The sequence below is a fragment of the Bolinopsis microptera genome, chromosome 2, assembly GCF_026151205.1.
Source record: "Bolinopsis microptera isolate Bmic1 chromosome 2, MBARI_Bmic_1.0, whole genome shotgun sequence".
Classification (NCBI taxonomy): Eukaryota; Metazoa; Ctenophora; class Tentaculata; order Lobata; family Bolinopsidae; genus Bolinopsis; species Bolinopsis microptera.
The window spans coordinates 3,717,371-3,736,686 of record NC_087073.1 but is presented as its reverse complement, the minus strand read 5'-3'; the positions used below and the strand labels follow the sequence as shown (position 1 = coordinate 3,736,686).

The 19,316-nt window shown below is 37.8% G+C and overlaps 4 protein-coding genes across 4 annotated transcripts in view; 2 read left to right on the top strand and 2 right to left on the bottom strand.

The window, feature by feature from the left end:
• Window positions 1-1,670: 1,670 nt before the first annotated feature.
• On the top strand, window positions 1,671-4,602 carry LOC134826484 (uncharacterized). The gene is made up of 3 exons (XM_063838865.1): window positions 1,671-3,040; window positions 3,228-3,368; window positions 3,803-4,602. Exon 1 carries the CDS (start codon window positions 1,691-1,693, stop codon window positions 2,894-2,896), a length of 1,206 nt encoding a protein of 401 aa, XP_063694935.1. The 5' UTR covers window positions 1,671-1,690; the 3' UTR covers window positions 2,897-3,040; window positions 3,228-3,368; window positions 3,803-4,602.
• Window positions 3,558-9,258, bottom strand: LOC134826485 (uncharacterized). Its single transcript, XM_063838866.1, has 11 exons — window positions 9,110-9,258; window positions 8,711-8,893; window positions 8,402-8,558; window positions 7,342-7,440; window positions 6,947-7,116; window positions 5,240-5,477; window positions 4,900-4,989; window positions 4,617-4,664; window positions 4,455-4,483; window positions 4,100-4,257; window positions 3,558-3,996 (listed from the first exon to the last, which is right to left on the bottom strand). Coding segments are annotated over exons 1-11 (1,188 nt in total). The 5' UTR covers window positions 9,112-9,258; the 3' UTR covers window positions 3,558-3,982.
• A 1,499-nt stretch (window positions 9,259-10,757) lies between these two features.
• Window positions 10,758-17,195, top strand: LOC134811709 (leucyl-cystinyl aminopeptidase-like). The gene is made up of 12 exons (XM_063818735.1): window positions 10,758-10,906; window positions 11,256-11,459; window positions 11,686-11,800; window positions 12,003-12,180; window positions 12,532-12,694; window positions 13,077-13,292; window positions 13,399-13,648; window positions 14,336-14,455; window positions 14,709-14,902; window positions 15,178-15,303; window positions 15,517-15,688; window positions 16,137-17,195. Exons 1-12 carry the CDS (start codon window positions 10,904-10,906, stop codon window positions 17,066-17,068), a joined length of 2,673 nt encoding a protein of 890 aa, XP_063674805.1. The 5' UTR covers window positions 10,758-10,903; the 3' UTR covers window positions 17,069-17,195.
• Window positions 17,196-17,961: 766 nt separating this feature from the next.
• Window positions 17,962-19,316, bottom strand: part of LOC134811628 (uncharacterized WD repeat-containing protein alr3466-like) — a 67,222-nt gene continuing 65,867 nt past the window's right edge. The window contains exon 9 of the mRNA XM_063818624.1: window positions 17,962-19,186. Within this exon, the coding sequence (XP_063674694.1) occupies window positions 18,856-19,186 (331 nt within the window). The 3' untranslated portion in view covers window positions 17,962-18,855. The remainder of the gene's footprint in view (window positions 19,187-19,316) is intronic.

Genomic DNA, 19,316 nt, shown 5'->3' with positions numbered 1-19,316 from the left:
TATATTGAGTGGTGGTGACGCAGGGGGTACCATATGCGATCTAATAATATCGAGGAGAGGCACTTTAGTCAATGACCCGCATGGTGAATACTGACAGGCTCCAACTCTAAAGTTTCTAATTTATAAATTGTATCATCGGATCCTTCACATGCTGTCTCATATGCTGTCTGAGACTTCCAGAAATGGTCGAATTGCTCGAGTTGAATGGGATTTGATAGTTTTTGGTCGTTAGGTTAAATCTATATATCTGACGGATGTTTTACATATAACCACAAATTAAATTTGAAAAGATAAAAGGTTAATTGTTTATGTCTTAGGTTACTAGTACGCCGTTTTCTCTCGTTTAAGAACGACCCAATGATCCAGCCTAATAGTCGATGCTAATTTACAAAAAGAACAAAAGTCTGACAATAGAATTGGTAATTAACTTCCCTCATGGTTTCCATTGTTTTCGGAAGCTGATTAACCGAAATATGAACCAGACAGAGGGTTTACGTGACGTCATAAGCTCAGAGACCTTACACTCTCTCTCTCTCTCTCTCCTCACTCTCCACATGTTTGTATCAGATAACTAGCCCGCCCAGATCTCCTCTACTGCCAGGAGTCGCCCAAGTGGCACGAATACGATTCAGTAGCTTTCCTAATAAATTTAAGCTCTGGTTACAAGGCCGGCCAACTGTATAGAGAACCCCTGTTGGTTACTGTTAGCAAGTGTTGTGTAATGCCTTGCAGCACCCCTGTTGGTTACTGTTAGCAAGTGTTGTGTAATGCCTTGCAGCAACGCTGTCACCGCTGTGCAGCACCGCTGTCACCGCTGTGCAGCATTGCTGTCATTGCTGTGCAGCATTGCTGTCACTGCTGTGCAGCATTGCTGTCACTGCTGTGCAGCATTGCTGTCACTGCTGTGCAGCATTGCTGTCATTGCTGTACAGCACTGCTGTCATTGCTGTGCAGCTCTGCTGTCATTGCTGTGCAGTTCTGCTGTCATTGCTGTGCAGCTCTGTGATTTCTGCTTCTGCTTGTCCAGCCATGCTCCCCGTTATGTACTGCATATTCAGTATTCGTGGCACAGCTGATGTCAGCTGCTATAAATATTGCTTTTCAGTTGTTTTCTTTGTTGGACGTACGTCATTAGGTAGAGATCAAAGTTTTATAGAATCCTTATGGTCCTTCTCGTGGTATTGATGGTATTGATTTAGGCCGAATTTGAATGGCTGGATTTGACTTTGAAGTTTGACCTCAGTTGTATCTGATAACATGAGTCTGTATTCATTTTTAAGGATTTCATAAGTAGTTTGTACAGGTTAAGTCTAGTAAATGTTTTGCAACAATTGTGGCAGTGATTTTACTTAATAATTTAGTTAAATATCTTATTCATCAAGAAAGTGCAAAGTAGCGAAGGCAGGTAAAGTCACGTTATGGATCCCTTTCGAAGCAAATGTTCTGGAATCCAAAAACAGTAGTGATAATATGGGGGCGTTGTTAGGATGTCTCTAGGAGCCCTTATGAAAATGAATGGAATTAAGTACCCAAACCTCTGCCACTCAGTTCTCCCAACCAAGATTTGTACCAGGACCTAGAATTCGTATGTTGGTATTTGGTACAGATATCCTGTTTTAATATTTCGCTATTTATGCGATACGATAAATATGCATACTATTACTAAATCTTCATCACCTTTCAATTAGAAATGTCAACCAAACGCAAGCAGAAGCAACAAGATGATAACGAGTCCAAAAACGTGTTTGATTCATTTAAAAAGATTTTTCGGGGAAACCCAAAAATATACAAGCTGAATCGTGTTGTGTCCCACAAACCTCATTCCTCTCCTCGAACCGGCAGCTCGTTACGAAGACGACCAAGAAGTCAGTCCGAGCCAGATCTTTTGAGTGAATCCTTAGTACTCGATTCTACGGACGTAAAACTCGAGACGTTCATCACAAGGTCAAACCAGCTTTTTATCGACGAATCTCCGCAGAAAAGCAAATCATTCGACAACATTAATGATCAGCTGGCGACGACGTGCCCTAGCAAGGCTGCTCAGAGACTCGGTATAGATCAAGATGAACCAATGTTCAGAACGAAGACAAAAGAGAAAAAGGAACAATTTGGTGGAAGCAATGCGAAAGGGAGAAAATCAGAGACAGGCCTTCGTGGCTCTAAAAGGTTTTCAATGAAGTCTAAAGATAAAGAACCGAGAGAAAATAGAGTGCATGAAATGGAAGCTGTGGCAATGCCAGCCAATGTTTCAAGTAAAGCAGCCAAGACTCTGGGTATTGAAGCTGTTCAGGTACCAAGCAAGGCAGCTAAAACACTAGGAATCACCTCTCATTGCGATGAACAAGCCGACAAATTGACAACCGAGGATTTCTTACGTAAGATAGGTGCGTTTGCAAGCGAAAAAGGAAAACCAAGCCAAAAGTCTCTACGGAAGCAGGCCACGAGCCCAGCATTAACGTCCAATCACAGGAAATCAGAAATAAAATCACCGTCAGATCTATCAACAAACGCCTTGCTGAGAAAACTAGTACAACTTTCACCGACAGACCAGAGCAGGACCAAACCTTCAATGATAAAAACACAATCAGAAGCAACCTTGGCAGTATCCAGAAAGCGCAGAATAGAGACTAGATCTGCAGTATCGGTCGGCACAAGCTCACAAACAAAGCTAGATCTTTCAGATGAGGAAAACGAGAGGAAGTGCAAGGAGAAAACTTCCCACTCTATGAGACCAGCTGACAAACGGACGTTACCGCGGCCCAACTCAGCTATTGTGTCATCCTCAGCACAGCAGTCAGACTGCACATCAAGCAAAACCCTTTCTAATAACCGACCACAGAACTATAAAACCAGCGTTCGAGAACATCAAAGACAAACATTCCAACCAGTCACATGATAACCGTGCCGAACCATCGTCAGCCCGGAAAACAGACGTTCATGACTACCCACGACAGCTTCCTGCGCTGAAAACCTTACAGCTTAACCAAAAGAAACTTCTGAAGAAATGTCAATCAGAGAGTCGGATAGCTATCTCTGGCAAGTAAGTGGCAGGTTGCATAATTTAATATAATCTCAATTCCCAAGCTTACGTCAACTGTCGAGACAAAATTACAACCTATCATTCGACGTTAAGCAGTTTTACATTTATGTTGCTTGAATCTTTCAATTTCTACTTGTCACCCGACCAGATGTTAAATAACTAAAAAGTAATTTCATGCTTCTTTCAGACGGCCAGCAAACTCACAATCCCCAACGGGGATTAGAAACACTATAATGATGATGCCGAGCAGAAAGTTGAGCGATGGAGAGGAAACTCCAGCGATCATGCTAACACCAGCCCCCACAGTGGTCAAACTTTTCAAAAAAGCGTAAGTCCTGACTCAAGTAATGAGCTACAGAACTTTGGCTGTATAGTGTATACCAAAGGCTGGCTTTAGTTTATTTGTGTATAGGCTTTAGTGGATTTTAGATCATAAATTAGAACAAAAGATTATAAAGTTGTGAAAAAGTAGACCATTTTTGTTAAAAAATAAGGGAACCATCAGACATCTGGAACAAATTTGATTGTTACTTAAAATAACCGATATTTTCGAAAATCAACTCGATAATCAGACCATAAATCACTATGACATTCTAGTGATCAATTAGAGCCAACTCGACAATTGCTATTAGAGGTAGAATTAATATGCAGACAAAAGACCAAATTGTCGCAACTACGGAAATATAAATCAGGTGGTAACCAGGGATCACCAAGTAATTATATAGTTGTCGTGATTGATTCTAATTTTGTGTTTCATCCCAGGTCATTGGGCGACGTTTTGAGAGGACGTAACAAGGGGGTATCAGCAGTTGCAGCCACCTGAACACATCCTCCACAGAACACCAGAATAGCAGCAGAATTGCAGCAGAATAACAGTTAGCTCTCAGTAAAATACCATGGTCAGGTCCAAGAAGGAGTATAAATAGTAACTCATGACGATATTCATTTCCCCTGACCTACGAGACGGGAACAAGATGTAATTGTCAATAGAATGATGACATCAAGCTCTAAACAGCCGAATATTATAAATTTACTGAAATGGAGAATGTGTCGGCAAACCTTGTGAGTCAATTTCTTCTACCAGGAAAACGGGCTCGGTCACCAGAGAAACGGGGACAGATGTTTTGTAAAACTTTATCATTTCCGAGAGGGAGTTAAAGGATTCCTTTCCGACTTTAACACTGTCTTTATCGAACTCTAGCTTGATGTGTTTCACTCTGTAACGAATATTGATTATGTTTGAACAATCTTTAGTTGAAACCCAACATCAATCAGCTATAAATTGTAAACATTTTTAAAGTTTTGTTTCTTTTTGATAACTTTGAAGTTTGAGGTTTATTAAAATTATGTTACTTAAAAAGAGATCTTGGAAACGATTCAAGTCAAAGTTCGTGGTCGTATGAAAAGAACTCACTTCGTATGAACCTTGACTGACAAAATGGTCTGAAATTAAATGTGTTCATGTACAGAACATTCTAGACGATCGCGATCGTATTTAAGCTTGAACACATTAAATTATTTATGATTGCATGAACACAGTATTTTACTATCTTAAACAGTTCAAAGACAAACTCACCGTCTCCTTATTTCGTCGGAACATGAAGTCTCCTACGTTACACTTCTCCTGCAACAAGCGATAGAGATACCCAGAAATCAATAAATATATGCCATCTAGCCAATCACAAAATAACCGACATAAAACATTAAAATGACAAATTCGTTTTCGAGGAAGCACCAAAATCAGCACTGACTTTTATAGCATCCATTTAGGCTTAATGATCAAGCGACCTGACATGCATTAATTGAGCCAGACATGCAATTTATAGGCATTTAGACGGCAATAGTAGTATAACGTATACCAGAATATCCTCGCATTCACTCCTGCTTATCTTTTTAGTTTTAGGTTTAATCGGCTGCGAGTAAATGGGATCATCATCACAACCTTCCTCCTGACATAATCATCACTTGTAAGTTAATGGAACTGGAAAATTAGGAAATAGCGAATGATAAAGTTATAGTGTGGTGTACAACTAAACGGTTACGCTGTTGAAACCGCGTGGGTTATGAGACATAAGTGCCTTACGTCAAGCAGAGATCAAATTTGAAATTGAAATATCAACGCACGTAAGAAACCTCTGTGAGGGTCACTTATAATGGTTTTATAAGTATTATGTCAAGAAAAAAGTGTGAATTATTCACCTCAATGAGGACTGACGTGTAGTGTTCCACGCTTATAGTCAGCCGTTTCTGATCATCACCATCCACGGGTATAACCATCCTGGTGAAGTAGTCCGTGTTCTCGTAACAAGAATTGTCGGAGTTAGCAGTGGATTTTGGGGTGTGGAGCGGGAAAGCTGTTTCGTAAAACATGGAGTTACCAGGTTCTGTGATAGTGAGCTTAGGGATGGTATCGCGGAGTTCGTTGAGCATCGGGATCCTGTGAAATAGATAATATCTGATTGTTGGGCTGAAGGATATTATCTTAATGAGTTGTGGGAACTAGTCGGATTGAAGGTGTAGAGCAGCTTGATTAGCCAACAATGTGGAAATTTGATCTTATATATGAGTGTTATATAGTAGGAATATGTGGTGTGGCACAAATAGTTTTGATTTACTGTAAAAGGATTGAATCAAGAGACGTATGAGAATGGATCAGATTTGTGAACTGTATTGATAACGAAATAGAGATTTCAACAGAGGTCATTCTAAAACTTGTCAGTAAAAACTAGAAAAATGCTTGGATGAATTGATAAAAGCATGCCCAATTAAGGTTAAACTGAACACCCTGTATGACTCATAAGTCATAATGACATAATTCTCAAATCATATTCACTTAGTGAACACAATGCAACTGTTTAAGATTATCTTAACAATTTCCTATACAATTTGACTGTGAAGCAATAAAATCTTGAATTTCTTAGGAAGATGTTCGTTATCATGATTTAAGTTTTACCATAATATTTAGTCCCTCAGAGTCCAGAAAAGAAACAAAATCAAACTACTTCGTACTTCAATATTTTGGGAAATTTCCAAACTAGTACAGGCGAAAACAACCCCACCCACATATGTCACCTAGAATGTTGCATCAAAATATTCGAAATTTCGAGAAATATAAAAAAATATAGATATCTGAACTGATTGCAAGAACATTATAACCGATGTGCAATGAAGCCGAGCGCTTAATATAGCTTATTGCTCCATTATAGATTAACCTACAGATGTTTAATACCGTACTACTATGTCGTGAAGAACATCCTGTATAAATAAAAATTCAGACGGCTTTTTAATTTTAATTCATAATTAATATTTCAGCTTTGATATAACGTTCATACTTTAAGTGTTTTGAAACAAGTTTCAGTTAAATTGTATTTCCTAATCCAATTTATAACATAATCGAGACGAGACTATTCAAATTTAAGCTATTTTACAACGCGCCCTCATTAACCGGTATGACTACTGTATTTGGGTAGAAAATATGAGTATTATATACTTACGCTCAAAGATAACTTACAGTTTTTAAGAGCATTAACATGACGTCATGTTGGAAGTAATTTTACTACAATTAATATATTTGAATAAGCTTTCTAAATTATTATTAAATTTCAGGACTTTATTGGCAGTTTGCGCTTGTCTTTGAAGTTTGAAGGGTTTTCAAAACATGATAATGTGTAGGCCATAACTTTGCCTATACCTAACATCTTCATATGAAGCTGGCGTTATCATTTGGTGTCTCTTGGGAATTAAAGCTTCTAAAGAAATCGTATTAAAATTATCATATTACTATTAATACTTTCTCGTTTAAAACTTTGGCTGAACTCTTAAAAAGAGTTCAGGTTAAAAGTTCTTCGACACCGTAATTAGTATGGTGACCAAAATATTATACCAATATTTTGCCCCTTAACGTACCCGTGGTCTTGTTCATGACCGTTTCGCAGGATTTCAATTTCGTCCCCACTAAGAGTTCCCGATCTGATGGCACGTCCGGCACGTGCACTTTCTTTAGCTCGAGGACCGCACGCTGACAGCCGGGTTCTGAACCGGGGTAAATCCTCCAGTTCCTCATCACTCTCACTTCCCTGGAAATAGAGGACAAAAGTAGTGTTGGAAGAGGGATAATGGGATATGCTGGTTATGGGAGTGTCCCTGTGAAAATGATAAGTGGTTAAAGCTTTACTAAAACAGATATTACCTAACTCCAGTAATAGATATTATCTAATATCTAATATCGGCTAATGTAAGGCTATCACTTTTCAGTCTCAGTGATATTTTTAGCGATATAAAATGATAACACCCGGTCTCACCTCATTAGAGTCGCCCTCACTAGAGTCGCCCTCATTAAAGTCGCCTTGTAAGCATTGATTTAGCAGCAGTGTATCTTGATAACTGTTCTCATTCTGTAACTGAAATTGTAAACGTCAAGATATATGTATTATAGATGTAGTAAATTTTGGCCTAAGATCAACACTACTTGACTAAATTATTCTGGATCTCTCCCAGATCTGCGCGATACGATTTCTCATAAACTGTTTCTACGGTTGTGATCGATATGCGCTTTAAGCATGAGAAATGAGAAATCTTTCGAGCCAGCCTCTATTAATTATGGAGTACTACAGCTGAAATTCCCTTCGTAAATCATATTATACTACTTTAATAGTATTAGTTAACTTTAAGTTCTACGCAAAGCTCTTTTTATTCAACATTAATTTTACTGATTCAAGTCATACAGTATGGAGGCTAGTTCAGATCTTATATTCTTTCTGTTTTTAAAACATCGACCAGGTAAATTAAGTCTTTTCTTGTATCAGTAGTCAATGACTAGACAGGGTTATTGAAAATTACAAAGAATAAAATGGTACTATGAGCTTGGGACCAGCTCATAGTACATTTCATTAATGCCCTCTGAAACCATTCTGCTAGCTAAAAAATGATATTGTTAGGTAAAACGTACTGAAAATTAAAATTAAGATTAAAAATTGAATATATATATTAATATAAGGAAACGTATGTATACTATACGGAAACGCCAAAACAAAATTTGTTTCAGCTTTGCAAGAATGCAAAAATATTTAAGCGGGAAATACCGGATAATTTCAAGAAACTTCAAAACTTAAAGTTCAAAGTAAATAATAATATGGGATGTTAGGTACAGTTTTAGGGCTTCAATTTTTCATCGCAAAAGTACCATACAGTTTATGCCTTATGGGTAGCGGAATATTTATATAACCTAACACAAAGATAATGGCTAAAGCCTTCGGGACAAATTTGCATATTGAGTCGTCGAGATTTCCGAATGTGCCTCATTAAGCGTTTGATTGAAAGTAGAAAATGATGCCTGGTGCACGCACCAACCTCCAGACAAACCTTGTGAAGAGTGTAGTTACTCTCCTGGACAGAGATGCGTTTCATGGGAGTGTGTGTCACGTGTGTGGGTTCACCCAGCTGTTCTCTCACCATCAGCACATCAGAGTAGAGTCTGCTAGGTGGGGGGAGGCTGGCACTTCTGCTGCTTTCTCTCCGCCTGGTTATCATCAGGATATCAGCCAAAATGGCTCAATTACCGTAGATTGACGCAGTATTTAAATTGAAGAAAGCGAACATCACAGCATTTGAAAATTTCTTATCACTCAAGTAAATAAATAATTAAGTACGTTTGCTCAAAATAAGTAAAACCTGAAGTCACTATGAACGAGATCCCTATCGTTTTGTATAGCAGTAGAGTGAGATATGACCGTTTCCTCGTATAACTGGGACGTTGGCTCGTCATCCTTAACAGTTATAGTCTCCACCACATTATATAATAACTCTTCCTCAGCGGTATATAAATACTCTTCTGTGTTGGAGACAACTTCCGTCCTTCAGAGAGGGGGAACAGATTGAGAAATTATTGATCAATTATAGGAACCTAACTGTTGTTACAGATACTTATTTAATTTATAAATTATGAATTTAGAGTACATACTTTTAACAAACATGATCTGAAAAGCTGACAAGTGTTTAAAAGATGCAAAACTGTTTCTACTTTTAACACGAATGCCGGAAATCATTGGTTCTTTATCAAACTGTACTCACATATTATAATAACGGAGATTTACAAATATCGCACTTTTACAGCAAGACAAAGAACGATTACGAAGGAAAAGTCGTCGGTTTTAAATGTACACCATAATGTGGTTTTGAAATTCGATAAGCAAAATGATACACAAACGCAACAATGAACTGTCGAATGGCATTTGACACCAAAATATATGTCAGTCAGCACATTCAGCTTGTACCGCTTCAGATGCGTGAAATCTCATTAAATTTCATATAATATGTTCACACATCAGTTGTTGTATTTACAGCTGGTGTTCTCGTATTAGTTGAATGAGCCACCATGTTGTAATTCTTTTTTCACAGAAGAGCGAATTGATTTAATGCCAGATAAATCTGTTGAAATCAAAGTCACTCTAATCTGAGGCCCGAGCAGATAAGTGAAACGTGATAACAAAATTCAAAGATTATCTGAGTTTAGAGTGGTCGGTACATGAGCGGATATTTGAACTTAAAAGATGTAAATTTCAAATCTATGTGTTAGATTATTTCTACCACAGTTAATTCACATTCGCTCAAACAAATTAAATCAACCTAACCGAGAAAATGCTCTCACGATATCTCAATTGTGAACTGAACGGTCTCTGAAGCCATTTGAAAGATTATATTTAGATTGTGCCGCACTAAATGAGTAAAGGTATAAACAGATACGATGAAGCTATGTTTTAAACTTGATCTTCCATCATATTGAGGGCCGAAGGGTAACATAGATATGAATATTGATTATGCTATGTAGACATGGATTTTCGGATGATTCTTGGAAATTAGGATCGTTGTTGCTAAATTGTAAATATATCCAAATCAGTCTTTAAAAAGGCGTATTCAATTTCTAAGTAAAGATAAGATCGGTAGTATACCTAATACCTAATACCTATAAGCAGGGTGTGTTCAACCGAGTATGGCCGTATCCAACAATAATGCAATTAAAGCATATCTTAATATATATAAAGTGAGATATATATGTATGTATGTATATCGGTTGCCATTTTACCGACGCCAAGATATCCGCTTTAACATGACTTTCCGCGAAATAATAATGCAATTTAACAAGATATATATTTAATGCATCAAGTGGTTCATAAGTGCAGTAAAAACCGATTTACTAGGGTTTTCAGGGGAAAGGAAATTGCCCTGGTAAATACAGGTTTTGATTTACACTAGATACACTTTCATTATCAGTTTAGGAGAAATCTGAGAAACAACTGGTACATCGAGTCTGCCGGAAAATCGGTGTTTTATTATTGTACTTGTAGGTTGAAATTCACGAGAAATCGATATCAGTACTATCTCAAACCAGTTAGCCTCTGCAATACCAACTACCTAGATTGTCAATGTCGCTCTGATATATTTCTAAATATCAAAATTTGACCGCATAAACGAAACCTCAATGTACAATTAGGAAACAATATCTCAATATGCGACACAAGATGTTTATTTACGGCTCTTAACATTTTGATTCACGACATTTCTTTATTGAGCAATCCATACTTAGGGTACCGCACTATAGATAAAGCTCCACGGAGTTTCTTGACTAAATTGGAGGCCTAATTTTTCCACATCTCCGTCAATTTGTGGGATTGTCTATCACTATATTTGAACACCTATACCAGTATACACAAAAGTCTTCAGTGACAGCTGTACCACATACCAATCTTTACACGTTGCATGTTCTGGGAAAGTTAAAGGTGGATTTGTTTTTGGATTGTTGTTCGTATTGAACGTGTTGCTCGAGTTTTTTGGTTGAAGATTTGGTCCACCTCCAGACGTCATGTTATGGTAAAAATACCATTCAGTACAATTTGTTATTATATACCTATTTTCGTATAAATATAATAAAGAGCTGTGTATAGCGTATACAAGCTGGTTTGTAAACAATAATTGGAGACAAAATTGAAAATTATTAATTAAATTCCTGCCCAAAAACTTGCTGGTTGACAAAAACGTTGCTTTATTTTTCGTATTTCTCATATTGTTCTCAGAAATGGAGTACCCCTATTTATAGTCATTTTTGACGATGTAACACTAACAGCAATGATTTAATCCTTTAAATCTAGATTATAATATTAGATTATAATATTATATATATGTTTAAATCAAGTAGATTATAATATGTTCACTTTCCCAGATTCAGGTCTTATTAGCCACATTATTCCTGGTGCCCTCGGTGCATTCTACTCGTCTGTCAAGAGATGTTATACCCTCTAAACAGTTTCTACACCTCAAATTCGACTTAGAAAAGTGGAGTTATGAGGGCCGGACAGAGATTCAAATTGAAGTGAAGAAAAAAAGAGACAACATCTGGCTCTATGCATCAGCTAAACATTTCAATGTTAGAACTAAATTAACGCAGTTTGATTTTGTAGCTTATAGCATATTAGTTATAGCATATTAGCGGAGACGGGTTATAATATTGATTACCTGCGAAGCAAAAATCGATTAATATTTCGAGCGTTTACATAACTTTGACCGGTGGTTAATATATATATACGTAGTCGAGATTGTGTCAAACCGGTTTAGAGAGTTCATATTCCATTTGCTGATCGCAATAATTCCAGATAAGTGCAATAGTTTTGGAAGACCATGAAGGGAAAATATGCAAGATTGCGAAAACAACAGCTGATAAAAAGAAGAAAATATTGTTTATAAAGCCACAAAATCCGGTAGAACCAGGTGCGTGTATACTAGATTTTAATTTGAGTATCTCTTAAAAATCAGAACTGATAATAATATTAGTGAGCAACCCTAAAATGAACAGCAAATGGGTCCCACTCCCAACTCCAAGCGAACGTTATGCGTCCAGAGCTGGAATAAAACCCAAGATTTATCGATGGTCAAATGTTTACACTTTTCACAAAACCAAATCCCCGATAAGGACACTACAAGATAAAACTGCGGTTTAGCGGGAAAGTTCTAGAAGCACTACAGGGAATGATAAAGTCGGGCTACGTGGACAGTAAGGGACACAAACACCACCAAGTTACCACCCACTTCGAGCCAGACAAAGCTCGTGAAGCTTTCCCTTGCTTTGATGAGCCATCCTTCCGTGTCAGGTGACCTGTCATCCTTTAAACGATTTAGCACAAAGTGCGATTTATAGTTTTCATTTGTCAACCTTCTCTGGAATTTAAGTGGTATAACAAGCTGGTGGCACAGTTATATTAGATATCTTTCAAGGCATCTACATGCTGTCATTTGGTAGTCTGTATACTAGGTCTAATTCTTATTATTCGAGCATTTTTTTAAACTGTTGAAGACACATTTTCAGAGATATAGTACAAATTCTGATGAACGACAGATTTAGATATTACGATATTTTCTATCAAATTCTCACGGACAAGAGTTTTGCTAGATTCACAAAATTGCACGAAGGTAGGCCAAATACTGACCACGCTATTTGACAGGGTTCAGTTAACAGTGGAACATCCCTCTTCACATCACGCTAACTCTGCTGGTCCCATCAAATCCCGGACACAAATAGGTTCCGGAAGAGTCCGAACAGAGTTCGAGGAGACTGCGAGTATGAGCGTCTACCTCCTTGCTATCAATATCCATGATATGGACAGGGTATTTGCACATCATTAAGTTCAGCGATTTTTAATTCGCAATAAACGTTCTAATTTACAATCTATCAGACAGTAATTTATAGTTATATCGCGGATGTATTTTTAGAGCATCTCTTTAGTCGCCGTAATATCGCTGCCAGAATTATGAATTGTCTGGAAAGTTTCACTTGCCTCTTCCGGCATCCAAATATTTCCTAGCGCACTGTAGTAGACCAGCTGTGATTTGCGGAAACCTCGGCTTTCCACATAATTAGAACGGAACACATAGTTATGTGTTTGTTAGCGCCCGAACTCAAGTAGTGTCACAAGGAGAGTAATGACAGAATACACAAGATACTTTGTAAAAGAATGTGTTCAATGAGCAACAATGGACATTTCAACAGGTCAGCGTGAAATCAGGTCGTGGTGTGCCCGTTACAGTGCTTACGCCGAACTACGCTAAAAAACAGGCCCTACGGACGGCGAAACTTGCGGCACGATCGCTGGACTTCTTCGAGAAGTATCTGGGAATAAACTATCCGTTCAGGAAACTAGATATCATCGGAATATTCGACTTCAACGCTGGAGGAATGGAAAACATCGCCATGATCCATCTTATGGTAAGGAAAAATAAGCCGTACAACTTTGTAAATTTTCATCTTCTAAAGCTTAGTACTTTACATAACCTCTACTTGCCACTAAACAATAACAATTCCCCACCACCAGTACGATTGTGTGTACAGTGCAGATAGTGCAGTGCCTCCCAAGTCACAGCTGTTTTGCCGGAGTGTGGTAGTGCACGAGGTTTCACACATGTGGTTTGGGAACATGGTTAGTCTCAAGTGGTGGGATGATCTCTGGTTAAAGGAGGGTTTCGCGAGGTTTATCACCCAGTACGCACAAGACCACATGGGTATAAAAGATAGGAGTCCTGGAGACCATGAACTTGGTCTTGTGAGAAAGGGCTATGGTGCAGGTAGGTCTAGGTTTCACTAAATAGGTCTGGTTATCAAGCTTGGGTGTCTCTTTTCTCAGGGCGCTTGAGACGAAACGTCTAACATTAAACAAATGTCGTGTACGGAGTTAATGTATTTCATAGACCAAAGTAGCAATGTATCAGAAATGAAACGACGGGATAGTGATTTATGAGTCGAATGTTGCAGTAATAGTCAACTTTTATGATTCTCCGAATCTCCAGTTGGCTCAACGTCAAAGGTCAAAGGCGTGGTTAAGTTTAATAAGGAAGTCTTTAGAAGTAGTTCAACCAAATTATCTGTTAAATAGTAGTACTCATAGTGTTGAAAGGAAAGAAACATTCAAAAGTACTTAGTACTATTTAAAATTTAATTTGAGTTCCACTTCCAGTTAAATTGATGATGCTATACAGTAAAAAACTGTGCAGTAAATCGGAGTCGTAAATGTACTGTAACAGTAAAATATGTTGATCAATTTCCTTATCAACTGCACACCCCCATGAAAATAATCAAAACGGTAAAGTACTATTACTAAGTACTCAAAAGACTACTCTAAATTTGAATAGTAAATAAATTTGGAGATTGCGAAAACAGGCGAGCAGACTTAATGACACGGTATACCTTAACTAACAATAAACATAACAATGAAGATAACGTGTTACTTTTTATAATCACGATATTAATCACAGGGATAGGGGACGACAAATATCGGTTCACGAAACCCGTGAGGCAAAAGTTGAAGGACTCTTACGGGGCTGCAGCTATGTTTAACAATTTGTCCTATGCCAAGGGCTCCTGGATACTACGAGGTTTTTTACTATTACTAATATGGAACGCTCCTTCTTCAGTCTTCACCTAATGTTTTACTGAACATACCCGATTTACTTATGTTCATGACTCATAGATGAATTCTTCGCATACCAACGGTATATAATATATACATATAATATATATAATATATATAAATATATATAATATATATTAAATAAATGTCACGAGACTGATAATAATATCTTAAATATTATTTTACATTTTGTAAACAATCGGTATTAATAATTTCAGCCATTCTCAAGCTGATAGGAGAGGCAAACTTCCAGAAAGGTCTACAAAAATACTTCCGAACTTATCATATGAAAAGTGCTGACTTTAACGATTTCACGGGATGTTTCGAGAATATCACGGTTAAGGTATCAGTGAGAAAGTTCATGGAAAACTGGCTTAACGAGCCAGGTTTTCCGATGGTAAAAATTACAAAGGTAGGTCTGAAAACGTCGACACGACAGCGAACGTTATTCACTGTTATGTACGGAAAATTAGGAAAATATACTGCTCATCACACGAAAAGTAAAGTGTGGCTTCAGCAATATCTTATTGAATTGCGCATCAGCATTATCGAATAGTGCTTCGAGTAATTTCAATAATTACACATGCCACTTGCATTAACTCACAGTTGTTAAGTTCTCCCGCAGTATTTAAACTTTACCAGCGTCATAAAACCCAAATTCAGGGCTTAAATTGGTAAACTTTTCAGGGCAATGGCAATACTATTTCCTTAACACAAAGCCGGTATACGCCCAAAGGAAACTACCAGACCAATCAAGTTTGGCTTATTCCGGTGAATTTCAAATCGGATGTCGAACCTCCGACAAAATACACAGTAAGTGAAGCTAAATTTCCAGGTATCTTTTGTGGGGTTTTGTCAATTTCCCCAGACTTGTTTTAAATCTAAAGTCTAATAAACGGGAACATTAATTTCCCGACAGAGCGTCTAATCGCTGCGACAAATTTTTGTCTTTATACTTTTAATTCGACACACAACAAATACCTAACGTCGGCAAATAGGAATGCAAACGGTCCTTTCCCCAAACAGTTATGGGAAACCAAGAGGGGACATCACACATTTTCCAAACCAGTAAAATGGTACCTCCACGACACACTGAACACGGAATTTGCTATCCATCTCTACGATAATAAGAACATGAAAACACTGGCCAAGGAATTGAGAGGAAATCATAAAGTCCTATCTGACATGCAACGAACAAGTGAGAATATGAATCTTGAATAAGTATGTAGCTGCTATAATGATTGTGTTATATTTACATGGGTTCTATCCAGTATCAACTATTTATAACAGGCGCACAATGATCAGCTCAAGGATTTGCAAGAAACTTGGGTTAACTCGATTAAGAAATTGACTGAAATAGTTTACTTGGTGACTGCGAACCTGGGGGCGTGGCTAATGAATTGTTTTAGTGACAGATGAAAATAAGCTTTGCAATTTCGAAGGAATATAATCGTATTGTTAGTACTTTTGCCTTTAGGGCATAAGTATTCCACGCTTTATTACCGCTTGAAATTGATTAAGAGTTATAGCAGCATGAAGCTGTGACAATCGTAAATCGGCAACAATCAGCTTGTTGCTTTCCTTCAAAAATGTCGTAATCTAATTATAGTGCTATTGTTACGTTTATTAATTTATCAATATTTCAGTCTACACGATCAATCTACTTGAAAACTATGACAATGGCAGAGTCAGCGCAGATATTTTCTTGGACACCTCCCGCTACGTCCTGCATGAAACACAAGGAAACATTATAGAGCGGTGGGTTATCAAGCTACTGCACTTTAAAACCAAGCTTTATACAGCAGAAAACCGGTTCCTATTTGAACGATACTTCAAACATGTGCTCATAGGTCACGTGAGATCAGCGATGAAAAGGGAAATCGAGGATACCACGTCCTGGAACTTAAAGAAGTTTTACAAATGGATGTTTTACTTTGGAGTTAGATGGGGAGATCGCACCGCAAGAGCTCGTTCTAGGCGTGTCATTAGACAATTTTTGAAAGGGGAACATGTAAATATTGTTTACCTAGCATTTTGTTTGAGGTTCTACAGAAGGGTTAAAAAGAGCTGGGGTAAGATTTTCAAATTACTCACCTGGTACCCACGATCAATCAAAGAGTACGAGATAATTCTAGCTTACGTTTGCCAGACACGCAACCCGAAACAACAGCTGTACATCCTGAATTACAGTAAAAGATCGCAGATAATGCCACGGGCCCTGAAGAAGAGAACAATCTGCTACGTAGCCTCGCGGAACCCAGGGCTAACTTGGAGATGGTTTAAGAAAAACTACAGCTACTATTTTGAGATGTACGGAGAATCTCAGTTCTCGTTTGACTCCTTGTTAATGTGTGTTACCAGTGGTCTCGAAACACGACAACAATATGAGGATGTTACCCAGTTCTTCACCAAAAACTCCTCCGGTACTGGGAAGGCTGGATTGAAACGAGGCATGGACAGGATAACTAAAAACATGGCGGAAACCAAGGATGATGGAAGTCAGAGCAGACGGGCTGATTACGATGAAATATTTGCTAAGTTCATAAAAGGTCTAAATGATGGGGAAATAGCTGTTTAAAAACGATACTGTCAACCATAAAAATGCAACGCATATCTTACTGAGTAAATGATCGAAATTTTACGTCCAAAACCGACTATTATCTGTAAAACCATATTTTAAAATGATACTGCTATTGGAGTAATCGATCTGAAGTATTTATTCTTGGGACCAATGAACTACCTTTACAGATTCGCAGACGGTCAAGGTTTATGACACGTGGTCTGCCCGATAGATAGCAACAAAACTGAAACGACGGGTATAGGAATGAAAGGAAAAGTTCATCGCACGTGGGGTGAGGCATGCGCGGCTCAAATATAACAAAAACATGTGCGCCAAACAGCGATACGTCGCTTGGCTTATCACAATATTGTCTATGCGCCTGACGTTTATGTGTGAAACCGGGAGTTTTAAATTCACAGATGAATTTGATTTGCAGTGGGTTCCGGAACGGTAGTGGTGTTTCGACACCACATCTCCCATGACAGCAGGATGAACCATTTTAAAACCTTTTGTATAGTCTACCAGTCCCCGGAGTCAATTTAAGGCTGGAAAGTGGAACCGGGAACATTCTCGCGTTTTGAAAATTTAAAATTGGTATTCCCTGTCTCTGTGTCTGATGAATGTTCTAGCTTTCGTCATCTACAAGGTGATCAGAAATTTCGGCGGTTATTTCATATTGAATAATTCCAAACAGTTCTGTACAAATTTTCTTAGAGCAAGATTGCAAGTTTTTGTTATAAATTAGAAAGCCCTCAACACCATTAATCAAGCTCAAAACGTTTCAGTGAAATGAATATGGTTTCCATTCCTCTATACTCCAAGAATCAAATGGATTTCTTGATTAAGGAAAGAATAAGGGCTGGTTATATTATATTTCATCTCTCTTAAAAAAACAAATAAAATGTCCGTTTCAATTGTAGTAAACATAATAATTTGAAATGAATACACTTTACTTTGTACACAAAGGAAACAATTGAATTGTGAAAACTTTAAGCCACCTCACTGTTTTAACTTAATATGGTAAATGAAACTTGTTCTACCATACTTTTATCTCTGTACCACAAAAACAGGAATTTTCGCAAAATGAACTACCCTGTACTTTTGTGTAAAAATATTCTAAGATTAAATTTCGAAATCAAGTAATGATCAAAACATTGGAAACTCAGGGTTAAATTAGAAAAGGGCAATCGTTTTAAAATAAAATCAAATCTTCTGACAGATTGCTGCCTCTGACTCACAAATTAAAGCAAATAAGGAGTCGTTCACATATTACGTAATCAGCTGGGCCAGGGGGGGGGTCCAAATGATTACGCTAGTGAAGTTTTGACACAATAGCTACGTGTAAAACTGATTACAGAGGGGGGGGGGGGGGTTAAAATGTTCCAAAAAATGATTACGTAATATGTGAACGACCCCTAACACTGTTTTGACATTTTTTGTGATCAATAATCATGTACGTTTTTTTGCAAACCAATCAAAAATCTAGCAATTTCAGTAGACAAAGTGCCCAAACATCTGATAATATGCAATACAAATGTCTTTATTTGTTAAACAAATCATTAATATAACAACCAAATAATGCCTATTTTAAAGTGTTAAATCTTTCAAAATCATAAAAAATTCAAAATCATCCATCTGGTAACAAATGGAAGATGTACAAAGAGTTTATGGGAATGTCAGTCAATCGTTCAAGAAAAAAAATCCGTCTTATCGTAAAAAGTTCGCGTACATCAACTATCATCAGTCAACTGATTATGATTATCAAATCGGACGAAAAATCTTGAAAAAAAGCTGTTCCCAAATAGTTAACAAGTAGACAAACTAGTCACATCGACCCCGCTGTCTGAGCAACTGCTCTCTCGTTTACAACCCTCCACACTGACTGGCGACACGCTGACTGGTGAAGTTACCGAGCACAGCTCCCCATCACCTGACGACGTCATGGCAACGTGTGATGATGACGACACGCTACTTGGTGACGTCACACTATGCGTCGTGACACGTGACGGGCTACCCTGATCACGTGGTATGTACTGAGAGGGGAGGTCTGAGTGTTTGGTGGGGTGGGAGGGTCGAGAGAAGCCGACTATCTTGTTGGATTCTTCTTCGTTGATTCGATTTATAGTTGCTTTGTACCTGAAATAATTGTGATTTTAGCTTTTTACATGATACCCTATGTGTGTTTGTAAAAGTAAACAAACAGTAAATGTCTGTGACATGGTGAAAGTTGCGTTTTTTCCTCAATTTGTCACGTGTGTTGATGAAG

Coding starts and splice junctions, on each gene's coding strand:
- LOC134826485 (XM_063838866.1), bottom strand. Junction 7,117..7,341: donor GTGAGGGCGACTCTAATGAG/GTGAGACCGGGT, acceptor CTCTATTTCCAG/GGAAGTGAGAGTGATGAGGA. Junction 4,484..4,616: donor TCCGACGAAATAAGGAGACG/GTGAGTTTGTCT, acceptor ATTTAATTTCAG/ACCATTTTGTCAGTCAAGGT.
- LOC134811709 (XM_063818735.1), top strand. Junction 12,181..12,531: donor GAGCCATCCTTCCGTGTCAG/GTGACCTGTCAT, acceptor GCTATTTGACAG/GGTTCAGTTAACAGTGGAAC. Junction 12,695..13,076: donor ATATCCATGATATGGACAGG/GTATTTGCACAT, acceptor ACATTTCAACAG/GTCAGCGTGAAATCAGGTCG.
- LOC134826484 (XM_063838865.1), top strand. CDS start 1,691: ATGTCAACCAAACGCAAGCAGAAGCAACAAGATGATAACGAGTCCAAA.